Source organism: Pseudophryne corroboree, chromosome 3, assembly GCF_028390025.1.
Source record: "Pseudophryne corroboree isolate aPseCor3 chromosome 3, aPseCor3.hap2, whole genome shotgun sequence".
Classification (NCBI taxonomy): Eukaryota; Metazoa; Chordata; class Amphibia; order Anura; family Myobatrachidae; genus Pseudophryne; species Pseudophryne corroboree.
In genome coordinates, this window is record NC_086446.1 from 309,188,103 (window position 1) to 309,201,799 (window position 13,697).

At 47.7% G+C, this 13,697-nt stretch overlaps 1 protein-coding gene across 3 annotated transcripts in view; it reads right to left on the bottom strand.

Moving 5' to 3' along the window:
* The window catches only part of DNAJC7 (DnaJ heat shock protein family (Hsp40) member C7), a 207,660-nt gene that overhangs the window by 82,548 nt on the left and 111,415 nt on the right, over positions 1–13,697 (bottom strand). For all 3 annotated transcript variants that reach the window (XM_063959405.1, XM_063959406.1, XM_063959408.1), the window contains exon 3: positions 13,343–13,467. In XM_063959405.1, the coding sequence (XP_063815475.1) occupies positions 13,343–13,467 (125 nt within the window). The remainder of the gene's footprint in view (positions 1–13,342; positions 13,468–13,697) is intronic.

The window sequence follows — 13,697 nt, forward strand, 5'->3', positions numbered from 1 at the left end:
AGCAAGTTGAATTGTGTTACAAATCCAACGAGCAATCGTCTGCTTAGAAGCAGGGGCACCCAACTTGTTGGGTGCATATAGTATCAACAGCGAGTCAGATTTTCTGACTTCAGCCGTCCTTGAAATGTATATTTTTAAGGCTCTGACAACGTCCAACAACTTGGAGTCCTCCAAGTCGCCAGTGGCGCAGGCACCACAATAGGTTGGTTCAGGTGAAACGCTGATACCACCTTAGGGAGAAAATGCGGACGAGTCCTCAGTTCTGCCCTATCCGAATGGAAGATTAGATAAGGGCTTTTATAAGATAAAGCCGCCAATTCAGATACTCTCCTGGCGGAAGCCAGGGCCAGTAACATAGTCACTTTCCATGTGAGATATTTAAAATCCACCTTTTTCAATGGTTCAAACCAATGGGATTTGAGGAAATCTAAAACTACATTTAGATCCCACGGTGCCACCGGAGGCACCACAGGAGGCTGTATATGCAGTACTCCTTTAACAAAAGTCTGTACCTCAGGAACTGAGGCCAATTCTTTTTGGAAGAATATTGACAGGGCCGAAATTTGAACCTTAATAGATCTCAATTTGAGACCCATAGACAATCCTGATTGTAGGAAATGTAGGAAACGACCCAGTTGAAATTCCTCCGTCGGAACACTCCGATCCTCGCACCACGCGACATATTTTCGCCAAATGCGGTGATAATGTTTCGCGGTGACTTCCTTCCTTGCCTTAATCAAGGTAGGAATGACTTCTTCTGGAATGCCTTTCCCTTTTAGGATCTGGCGTTCAACCGCCATGCCGTCAAACGCAGCCGCGGTAAGTCTTGAAAGAGACAGGGACCCTGTTGTAGCAGGTCCCTTCTCAGAAGCAGAGGGCACGGGTCGTCCGTGACCAACTCTTGAAGTTCCGGGTACCAAGTCCTTCTTGGCCAATCCGGAGCCACTAGTATTGTTCTTACTCCTCCTCACCGTATAATCTTCAATACCTTTGGTATGAGAGGCAGAGGAGGAAACACATATACTGATTTGTACACCCAAGGTGTTACCAGTGCGTCCACAGCTATTGCCTGTGGATCTCTTGACCTGGCGCAATACTTGTCCAGTTTCTTGTTGAGGCGAGACGCCATCATGTCTACCATTGGTCTTTCCCAACAGTTTACTAGCATGTGGAAGATGGATGAAGACCCCCCTCTCCCGGGTGAATATCGTGTCTGCTGAGGAAGTCTGCTTCCCAGTTGTCCACGCCCGGGAAGAACACTGCTGACAGTGCTATTACGTGATTCTCCGCCCAGCGAAGAATCTTGGTAGCTTCTGCCATTGCACTCCTGCTTCTTGTGCCGCCCTGTCTGTTTACATGGGCGACCGCCGTGATGTTGTCCGACTGAATCAACACCGGTTTTCCTTGCAGGAGTGGTTCCGCCTGGCTTAGAGCATTTTAGATTGCTCTTAGTACCAGAATGTTTATGTGAAGAGACTTTTCCAGGTTCGTCCATACCCCCTGGAAGTTTCTTCCTTGTGTGACTGCTCCCCAACCTCTCAGGCTGGCGTCCGTGGTCACCAGGATCAAATCCTGTATGCCGAATCTGCGGCCCTCCAATAGATGAGCCTTTTGCAACCACCACAGAAGATATACCCTTGTCCTTGGCGACAGGGTTATTCGCAGGTGCATCTGAGGATGCGACCCTGACCATTTGTCCAACAGATCCCTTTGGAAAATTCTTGCATGGAATCTGCCGAATGGAATTGCTTCGTAAAAAGCCACCATTTTTCCCAGGACTCTTGTGCATTGATGTACAGACACCTTTCCTGGTTTTAGGAGGTTCCTGACAGGTCGGATAACTCCTTGGCTTTTTCCTCGGGAAGAAAAACCTTTTTCTGAACCGTGTCCAGAATCATCCCTAGGAACAGCAGACGTATCGTCGGAAAACAGCTGCGATTCTTGGAATATTTAGAATCCAGTCGTGCCGTCGAAGAACTACTTTAGATAGTGCTCTTCCGACCTCCAACTGTTCTCTGGAACTTGCCCTTTTTAGGTCGTGCAAGTAAGGGATAATTTAGATGCCTTTTTTCTTTGAAGAAACATCTTTTCGGCCATTACCTTGGTAAAAAGGCCCGGGGTGCCGTGGATAATTCAAACGGCATTGTCTGAAACTGATATTGACAGTTCTGTACCACGAACCAGAGGTACCCTTGATGAGAAGGACAAAATTTGGACATGGAGGTAATCCTTGATGTCCAGGGACACCATATAGTCCCCTTTTTTCCGGTTCGCTATCACTGCTCTGAGTGACTTTATCTCGATTTGAACCTTTTATGTAAGTGTTCAAAACATTTTAGATTTAGACTATGTGTCACCAAGCCGTCTGGCTTCAGTACCACAATATAGTGTGGAAAAATAATACCCTTTTCCTTGTCGTAGGATGGGTACTTTGATTATCACCTGCTGGATATACAGCTTGTGAATTGTTTCCAATGCTGCCTCCCTGTCGGAGGGAGCCGTTGGTAAAGCAGACTTCAGGAACCTGCGAGGAGAAGATGTCTCGACTCTCCAATCTTTACCCCTGGGATAATACTCGTACGATCTAGGGGTCAACTTGCGAGTGATCCCACTGCGCCCTGAGACTCTTGAGACTACCCCCCCACCTTGAGTCCGCTTGCACGGCCCCAGCGTCATGCTGAGGACTTGGCAGACGCGGTGGAGGGCTTCTTTTCCTGGGAAAGGGCTGCCTGCTGCAGTCTACTTCCCTTACCTCTATGTCTGGGCAGATATGACTGGCCTTTTGCCTGCATGCCCTCATGGGAAAGGAAAGATTGAGGCTGAAAAGACGGTGTCTTTTTTAGCTGAGATGTAACTTGGGGTAAAAAAGGTTGGATTTCCCAGCTGTTGCTGTGGTCCCCAGGTCCGATGGACCGACCCCCAAATAACTCCTTCCCTTTATACAGCAATACTTCCATCTGCCGTATGGGATCTGTATCACCTGACCACTGTCGTGTCCCTGACATCTTCTGGGAGATATGGACAACGCACTTATCTTGATGCCAGAGAGCAAATATCCCTCTGTGCATCTCACATACATATATATAGAATGCATCCTATTAAATGCTGTACATGAATAAAATATTTTCAGTCAGGGAATCCGACCAAGCCAACCCAGCACTGCATCTCCAGGCTGATGGCGATCGCTGGTCGCAGTATAACCACCGTATGTGTGTATATACTTTTTAGGATATTTTTCCAGCTTCCTATCAGCTGGCTCCTTGAGGGCGGCCGTATCTGGAGACGGTAACGCCACTTGATAAGCGTGTGAGCGCCTTATCACCCTAAGGGGTGTTTCCCAACGTACCCTAATTTCTGGCGGGAAAGGGTATAACGCCAATATTTGCTATCGGGGTAACCCTACGCATCATCACACACTTCATTTTATTTTATCTGATTCAGGAAAAACTACAGGTAGTTTTTTTCACTCCCACATAATACCCTTTCTTGTGGTACTTGTAGTATCAGAAACACGTAACACCTCCTTCATTGCCCTTAACGTGTGGCCCTAATGAGAAATACGTTTGTTTATTCACCGTCGACACTGTATTCAGTGTCCGTGTCTGTGTCTGTGTCGACCGACTGAGGTAAATGGGCGTTTTTTTAAAAACCCCTGACGGTGTTTCTGAGACGCCTGGACCGGTCCTAATAGATTGTCGGCCGTCTCATGTCGTCAACCGACCTTGCAGCGTGTTGACATTCTCACGTAATTCTCTAAATAAGCCATCCATTCCGGTGTCGACTCCCTAGAGAGTGACATCACCATTACAGGCAATTTCTCCGCCTCCTCACCAACATCGTCCTCATACATGTCGACACACACGTACCGACACACAGCACACACACCGGGAATGCTCTGACAGAGGACAGGACCCACTAGCCCTTTGGGGAGACAGAGGGAGAGTCTGCCAGCACACACCAAAAACGCTATAATTATATAGGGACAACCTTATATAAGTGTTTCTCCCTTATAGCATCTTTTATATATATACAATATCGCCAAAATCAGTGCCCCCCCTCTCTGTTTTAACCCTGTTTCTGTAGTGCAGTGCAGGGGAGAGCCTGGGAGCCTTCTCTCCAGCTTTTCTGTGAGAGAAAATGGCGCTGTGTGCTGAGGAGATAGGCCCCGCCCCTTTTTCGGCGGGCTCGTCTCCCGCTATTTTTGAAGTTAGGCAGGGGTTAAATATCTCCATATAGCCTCTGTGGGCTATATGTGAGGTATTTTTTGCCTCTAATAAGGTTTTTATTTGCCTCTCAGAGCGCCCCCCCCAGCGCTCTGCACCCTCAGTGACTGTTGTGTGAAGTGTGCTGAGAGGAAAATGGCGCACAGCTGCAGTGCTGTGCGCTACCTTTATGAAGACTCAGGAGTCTTCAGCCGCCGATTTTGGACCTCTTCTCTCTTCAGCGTCTGCAAGGGGGCCGGCGGCGCGGCTCCGGTGACCATCCAGGCTGTACCTGTGATCGTCCCTCTGGAGCTAGTGTCCAGTAGCCAAGCAGCAAATCCACTCTGCACGCAGGTGAGTTCACTACTTCTCCCCTAAGTCCCTCGTTGCAGTGATCCTGTTGCCAGCAGGACTCACTGTAAAGTAAAAAACCTAAGCTAAACTTTCTCTAAGCAGCTCTTTAGGAGAGCCACCTAGATTGCACCCTTCTCGTTCGGGCACAAAATCTAACTGGAGTCTGGAGGAGGGTCATAGGGGGAGGAGCCAGTGCACACCACCTGATCTGGTAAAAGCTTTACTTTTTTGTGCCCTGTCTCCTGCGGAGCCGCTATTCCCCATGGTCCTTTCAGGAACCCCAGCATCCACTTAGGACGATAGAGAAAGTAGTGTTAAGGAGAGTCTTAACTTAGAAGGTCACAGAGGGAGAGCCCAACGCGTTTCGTCCTGTAGACTTCAAGGCGTCTACAGGACGAAACGCTTTCGGCTCTCCCTCTATGACCTTCTACCTTCTAAGTTAAGACTCTCCTTGACACTACTTTTAATGTCTCACCTGTTTATTTAGTGGTGGATTTTAATATTTCTCTTACGTCCTAGAGGATGCTGGGGACTCCAAAAGGACCATGGGGTATAGACGGGATCCGCAGGAGCTTGGACACACTGAAAAGACTTAAACTGGGTGTGAACTGGCTCCTCCCTCTATGCCCCTCCTCCAGACCTCAGTTAGACTTTGTGCCCAGGACTGACTGGACACTCACTAGGGGAGCTCTCCTGAGTTTCTCTAGAAAATACTTTTGTTAGGTTTTTTATTTTCAGGGAGACCTGCTGGCTACAGGCTCCCTGCAGCGAGGGACTGAGGGGAGAGAAGTCAGACCTATTTCTACTTAGTTAAGGGCTCTGCTTCTTAGGCTACTGGACACCATTAGCTCCAGAGGGTTCGATCACTTGGTGCGCATAGCTGCTTGTTCCCAGAGCCGCGCCGTCACCCCCTCACAGAAGCCAGAAGAAAGAAGTCGGGTGAGTATGAGAAGAACAGAAGACTTCAGGACGGCAGAAGACTTCAGTAACCAGGTACAGCTCCATGCTCCGACACACAATCACCAACGGCACTCACAGGGTGCAGGGCGCTGGGGGGGGGGCGCGCCCTGGGCAGCATGTTACTGAGGTCCGGGAACCGGCAGAAGCCTTTTCAGTGCCTCGGCACCGTTTCTCAGACCCCGCCGTCATTTTCAAAGTTTCAAATTTGGCGGGCTGAAGCGCGCCGGAAAGGGGCGGAGCCTAGCCGTGCGGCTCACAGCGCCATTTTTTCCTCCACACACGGCTGAAGGAGACGCTGGCCCAGGACCTCCACAGCTCCTCTCAAACTAACGGGGAGCTAATCAGGGGGGGGGGCACAGTTTGTGGTGCATTTTATTATAATTTAGGCAGCGCTGGTCACATATATCCCTTGACGGGATATTTGGGCGCTGGGGTGTGAGCTGGCATACTCCCTCTGTGTCCTCTATCTGGGCTTCATTGTGGGCCTGTCCCCTAGCTGAGACATTCTGCGTGTGTCCGTGTGACGATAATACGCGTCGGCATGTCTGAGGCTGAATGTTATTCACCGGAGGAGGTTATTGGGGGAGTGGATGCTGGTCTAGATTTGGGCCTACTCACATTGTTAAGTACAATTAATACGAATGTAGCTTCTTTATCAAAGAGGTTGGATAAGTCTGAGTCACAGACACAGGTGTGGAAAAAGTCCATGGAGGAGGCTTTGCAAAAGCGGCCATTTACTCAAGTGGTAGATACTGATACTGACATGGACTCTGATTCCGAGGTCGATTTCACGGAGGCTGCTTTACATCCACGATTAGTTAAGAGTATTCAATATATGATTGTGGCTATAAAAGATGTTTTACGCATTTCTGATGAACCTGCGGTACAGGAAACAAGGATTTGCTTGTTCAAGGGAAAAAAACCTGAGGTGAAGTTTCCCCCCTCTCATGAAATTAATACTCTTTGTGAAAAGGCTTGGGAGTCGCCGGACAAGAGGTGGCAGAAACCTAAGAGGATTTACATGGCGTATCCTTTCCCCTCTGATGACAGGGAAAAATGGGAGTAGTCTCCAAATGTTGACAAAGCTCTATCTCGTTTGTCTAAGAAAGTGGCGCTTCCGTCTCCCGACACGGCAGCTCTCAAGGATCCGGCGGATCGCAAGCTGGAGACGTCTCTGAAGTCCATTTTCGCTAATTCGGGTGTATTGCTCAGACCTGCTGTGGCGTCGGTATGGGTGAGTAGTGCTATTGCTAAATGGGCTGAGAATTTAGCTAATGATATGGATACTCTTGATAAAGATAATGTTCTTTTGACTCTTGGTTATATCAAGGACGCTGCAGATTACCTGAAGGATGCGGCGAGGGATGTTTGTCTCTTGGGATCAAGAGCCAATGCCATGTCGATATCGGCCAGGAGGGTGTTGTGGATCCATCAATGGAATGCTGATGCCGACTCCAAGAGAGCTATGGAAGCTTTACCCTTCAAAGGTAATGTCTTGTTTGGGGACGGCTTGGCTGACCTGGTATCTACAGCGACGGCGGGTAAGTCCTCTTTTCTTCCCTATGTTCCCACACAACACAAAAAGGCACCACATCAGCAGATGCAGTCCTTTCGTCCCAATAAATACAGGCGTGGAAAAGGTTCGTCCTTCCTCGCTTCAATGGGTAGAGGAAGGGGAAGGAAGTCGCCTGCCGTGTCAGGCGCCCAGGACCAAAAGTCCTCCCCTGCCTCTACCAAGTCCACCGCATGACGCTGGGGCTTCCCTGGGGAGTCCGGACCGGTGGGGGGCCGTCTGCGAATCTTCAGTCAGGTCTAGATTCAATCAGACCTGGGTCCTAGAGATTGTGTCTCAGGGACACAAGCTGGAGTTTCGGGAGGTGCCCCTCACCGTTTTTTTATTTCGGCCTTACCAGTCTCTCTTCCGGACAGGGAGGTGGTGCTGGCAGCGATACAAAAATTGTGTCAACAGAGGGTCATTGTTCCCGTTCCCCCGTCCCAACGGGGGGAGGGGTTCTACTCGAGCCTCTTTGTTGTGCCGAAACCGGACGGTTCGGTCAGACCGATCCTGAATCTAAAATCCCTCAATCCATACTTGAAAGTTTTCAAGTTCAAGATGGAATCTCTTCGAGCTGTGATTTCCAGCCTAGAAGGGGGGGATTTTATGGCGTCAGTCGACATAAAGGATGCCTACTTACACGTCCAGATATATCCTTCGCATCAGGCCTTCCTCAGGTTTGCGATACAGGATTCTCACTGCCAATTTCAGACGTTGCCGTTTGGGCTTTCCACGGCCCCGAGGATTTTCACCAAGGTCATGGCAGAAATGATGGTTCTCCTTCGCAAGCAAGGGGTTACAATTATCCCGTACTTGGACTATCTCCTGATAAAGGCGAGGTCCAAGGAACGATTGCTGAGAAGTGTAAATTTGGCGCTGTCAGTTCTGCGAGAGCACGGTTGGGTGCTAAATTTGCCAAAATCTCAGTTGATTCCGACCACTCGGCTGCCTTTTCTGGGCATGATTCTGGACACGGAGTTACGGAGAGTATTTCTTCCAGAAGACAAAGCTCTAGAACTGCAGTCGATGGTCAGGGAACTTCTGAGGCCGACGAGTGTGTCAATCCATCACTGTACTCGGGTTCTGGGGAAAATGGTTGCGGCGTACGAAGCCATTCTGTTTGGCAGGTTCCATGCCCGGGTGTTTCAGTGGGACTTGCTGAGCAAATGGTCCGGGTCTCACCAGCACCGGAAGATAAGTCTATCTCCCAGAGCCAGAATTTCTCTCCTGTGGTGGCTACAAAGTTCTCACCTCCTAGGAGGAGGACGCCGGTTCGGTATCCTGGACTGGGTACTTCTGACAACAGATGCAAGTCTCCGGGGCTGGGGCGTAGTCACCCAAGGAAGAAACTTCCAGGGGAAATGGTCGCTCCAGGAAGCTTGTCTCCACATAAATGTTCTCGAGTTAAGAGACATTTACAACGGCCTGCTACAAGTAAGAAGCCTTCTTCAGGGTCGACCTGTCCTGGTACAGTCAGACAACATCACAGCGGTGGCACATATAAACCGTCAAGGCGGAACAAGGAGCAGAGCGGCAATGGCGGAGGCCACAAGAATCCTTCGCTGGGCGGAATAACACGTGAGCGCCCTGTCAGCAGTCTTCCTACCGGGAGTGGACAACTGGGAAGCAGATTTCCTCAGCAGACACGATCTCCATCCGGGAGAGTGGGCTCTTCACCAAGAGGAATTTGCAGAGGTGACAAAGCGTTGGGGAATTCCGTTGATCGACATGATGGCGTCTCGTCTCAACAAGAAGCTCCCGAGGTATTGTTCCAGGTCAAGGGACCCCCAAGCCAGTGCAGTGGACGCCTTGGTGTCTCCGTGGGTGTTCCAGTCGGTGTATGTGTTCCCTCCACTTCCTCTCATTCCAAAGGTACTGGGGATCATTCGACGAGCAAGGGTTCAGGCGATTCTCGTCGTTCCAGATTGGCCAAGGAGGGCCTGGTACCCGGATCTTCAGGAATTACTGGTGGAAGATCCTTGGCCGCTTCCTCTAAGAGAGGACCTGTTGTTGCAGGGTCCATGCGTGTTTCCAGACTTACCGCGGCTGCGTTTGACGGCATGGAAGTTGAGCGCCAGATCTGAGCTCGTAAGGGTATTCCCGGGGAGGTCATCATCATCATCTCATTAAGGAAGGAGGTTACGGCGAAACATTATCACCGTATTTGGAGAAAGTATGTATGTTTCCTGGTGTTAGACTAAAATGGCTCCTGTGGAAGATTTTCATTTGGGTCGTTTTCTCCACTTTTTGCAGGCAGGTGTAGATGCAGGCCTGAAATTAGGCTCCATCAAAGTGCAGATTTCGGCGTCTATTTTCTTTCAATAAGAATTAGCTGTCCTCCCAGAGGTTCAGACTTTTGAGAAAGGAGTAATGCATATCAATCCTCCGGTTTGTGCCTCCTGTGGCTCCATGGGATCTTGAGGTGGTCTTACAGTTTCTCATGTCTTCCTGGTTTGAACCTTTGCGTAAGGTTGACTTGAAGTTTCTCACTTGGAAGGTAGTCATGCTGTTGGTGCTGGCGTCTGCCAGGCGAGTGTAAGAGTTGGCGGCCTTATCTCATAAGAGCCCGTACTTGATTTTTCATTCGGATAGGGCTCGTCAACAATTTCTGCCGAAGGTGGTTTCTTCATTTCACATTAACCAACCTATTGTGGTGCCGGTGGCTACGGATGCTGTGGCGGTTCCAAAGTCTCTGGATGTTGTGAGAGCTTTGAAGATCTACGTCGCCAGAACGGCTGTTGCCAGGAAAACTGAGGCGCTGTTTGTCCTGTATGCTTCCAACAAGATTGGTCATCCTGCTTCAAAACAGACTATTGCACGCTGGATTTGTAGTACGATTCAGCAGGCTCATTCTTCGGCCGGGCTACCAGTGGTTTGAACCTTTGCGTAAGGTTGACTTGAAGTTTCTCACTTGGAAGGTAGTCATGCTGTTGGTGCTGGCGTCTGCCAGGCGAGTGTAAGAGTTGGCGGCCTTATCTCATAAGAGCCCGTACTTGATTTTTCATTCGGATAGGGCTCGTCAACAATTTCTGCCGAAGGTGGTTTCTTCATTTCACATTAACCAACCTATTGTGGTGCCGGTGGCTACGGATGCTGTGGCGGTTCCAAAGTCTCTGGATGTTGTGAGAGCTTTGAAGATCTACGTCGCCAGAACGGCTGTTGCCAGGAAAACTGAGGCGCTGTTTGTCCTGTATGCTTCCAACAAGATTGGTCATCCTGCTTCAAAACAGACTATTGCACGCTGGATTTGTAGTACGATTCAGCAGGCTCATTCTTCGGCCGGGCTACCAGTGCCGAAGTCAGTAAAAGCCCATTATACCAGGAAAGTGGGCTCATCTTGGGCGGCTGCCCGAGGCGTCTCGGCTTTACAGCTTTGCCGAGCAGCTACTTGGTCGGGTTCAAACACTTTTGCAAAGTTCTATAAGTTTGATACCCTGGCTGATGAGGACCTTGTGTTTGCTCAGTCGGTGCTGCAGAGTCGTCCACACTCTCCCGCCCCGTCTGGAGCTTTGGTATAAGCCCCATGGTCCTTTTGGAGTCCCCAGCATCCTCTAGGACGTAAGAGAAGAGAAAATAGGATTTTAGTACCTACCGGTAAATCCTTTTCTCCTAGTCCGTACAGAATGCTGGGCGCCCATCCCAGTGCGGACTGTTACTTGCAGTGTATTCTTGCTGGTTAAATTAGTTTATACACGGGTTGTGTATTTCTGGTTTTCAGCTTGTTGCGGTTGTTAATTCATACTGTTATCTGGTTTACTGTTACTCCGGTTGTACGGTATGTTTGTAGCCCTTAGTTTAAACAAAAATCCTTTCCTCGAAATGTCCGTCTCTCCTGGGCACAGTTCCTATAACTGAGGTCTGGAGGAGGGGCATAGAGGGAGGAGCCAGTTCACACCCAGTTTAAGTCTTTTCAGTGTGCCCAAGCTCCTGCGGATCCCGTCTATACCCCATGGTCCTTTTGGAGTCCCCAGCATCCTCTACGGACTAGGAGAAAAGGATTTACCGGTAGGTACTAAAATCCTATTTTCCTTTTATGTGATTTTTTTTATTACTTATTTTTATAGTAATCTACCATTCATTTAACTTGTGTTAAAATAAAATATTTTCTTATTTATACATACAGGTTGAGTATCCCTTATCCAAAATGCTTGGGACCAGATGTATTTTGGATATGGGATTTTTCCGTATTTTGGAATAATTGCATACCATAATGAGATATCATGGTGATGGGACCTAAATCTAAGCACAGAATGTATTTATGTTACATATACACTTTATACACACAGCCTGAAGGCAATTTTAGCCAATATTTTTTATAACTTTGTGCATTAAACAAAGTGTGTCTACATTCACACAATTCATTTATGTTTCATATACAACTTATACACACAGCCTGAAGGTCATGTAATACAATATTTTTAATAACTTTGTGTATTAAACTAAGTTTGTGTACATTGAGTCATCAAAAAACAAAGGTTTCACTATCTCACTCTCGTTCAAAAAAGTCCGTATTTCGGAATATTTGGATATGGGATACTCAACCTGTATATGGTTTGATACATATCTAATTTATATATTCTGAAACCATTGGTCGCTAGAACCCTTATACTACCCTATCATACAATTTTTTCAGTAACTTACCACTACTGTATACTTAAAGGACAGCTGACGCCCATGCTAATTGGGAGTGTTTTTTTAAATATCTCAAACAATTAAGTTGGCACTCGCGTAACTGACCATACTGTAAGTTGCTCGGGTGCCCTCCTTGGAGCTTGGAAACTCCACCACACGTACACACTAGCAGGCGGCACTCGCGAGTCTTGCAAAGAAGAATAACTCAGACGGACAGCGTCACAGTGTTCGACGTTTCAGTCGTGTTAAGACTTTTTCAAGAACAAGTGTACAATGATATGAACATACCTTAAATAGTGTGGTCTATCCAGAACGGATAGACCACACTATTTAAGGTACCGTATATACTCGAGTATAAGCCGACCTTTTCAGCACTTTTTTTTGTGCTGAAAAAGCCACCTCGGCTTATACTCGAGTCAGCTTTAGGAGGGACACTGAGAGCACAGCGCGCGGCTCTCCTGTGTCCCTCCTGCATCTCCGGCGGCAGCGGCGCCTGTGTGGTAAAGGAAGTACACGAACCGGCACTTCCTTTAACACACGCCGCTGCCGCCGGAGACGCAGGAGGGACACAGGAGAGCCGCACGCTGCGCTCTCCGTGTCCCTCCTTCAGAAGACAGCGCGGGAGCGACGGAGGGTAATTATCTAGCACTGTGGGGCATATCTGGCACACCTGGTACTGTGGGGCATATCTGGCACTGTGGGGCACATCTGGCACTGTGGGGCACATCTGGCACTGTGGGGCACATCTGGCACTATGAGGGCTGTGTACAGGTAGAGCTGCATTTCCCACCCTAGGCTTATACTCGAGTCAATAAGTTTTACCAGGTTTTTGTGGTAAAATGAGGTGCCTTGGCTTATATTCGGGTCGACTTATACTCGAGTATATACGGTATGTTCATATCATTGTACACTTGTTCTTGAAAAAAGACTTAACACGACTGATACGTCGAACACTGTGACGATGTCCGTCTGAGTTATTCTTCTTCGCAAGACTCGTGAGTGCCGCCTGCTAGTGTGTGTGTGATTTTATATATATATATATATATATATATATATATATATTTTAACCCAATGTTTAAAACATTGTTTTCTGACATTTCTTCAAGGAAGATCACTCTTGATGTTGTTTGAACTACCAACACAACTATTGTACTATTGTCTGTACAAACATCATTTATTGTCATCTTGGGCAAATTGTAAACAGTTTTATTTACTGTGTTTTAAAATAAAAAATCTCTTTTTTAAGATTGTTTTATTATACAAACAAAATGCGTGCATACCAAAGAACGATTTCAGCTCCCTGGGGAAATCTTTTTCCTATATTGTCTGTAATACCATACCCCATCTAACAGGGGGTATTTTCCCTAAGGTGTAGCTTTTTACATTTCTAGCGCGAGAAAGGTCTTAGAGATATGTATGTATATATATATATATATATATATATATATATATATATATATCTTAAACCTGATTGTACAAAATAGACTATATTTAACATTTAGCAGTGTGCACTCTACCACCATTCAGACTGATGCCATCCATGCAGGCATCAGCCTAAAAATAAATGAGTATCAAAAGTCCCCGGGCACTGTATTGATGGCAGTAGAGAGTATATGCTACATAAGAGTGTAAGACCTACCTTCACAAAGGTGTCATCAAGCCGCACTGCTTGTTGAGCATCCTCCAGTGCCTCCCGAAACTTCAATAGCATCATCAAGGTGGCTGCTCGGTTGCCATAGTAACTGGCATTCTTGAAGGAACAATCTTGAAGAACAACAATAATGGATTGCAAATTAAAAGTTCCACAACATAACGAATGTATGAAACTGGTTACCCACTGAAGACATTTTCCACATCTGTAACTGTTGGATGATATGCGGCATGCCTACAGATGTGTTAACTGCACACTGATCCTGGCGTGGCAGGGCGTACACCATGTGCATGCTCCTGGTATGCATAGACTTCAATGGGAGCTGGAAGGCGCATGTGCCTGC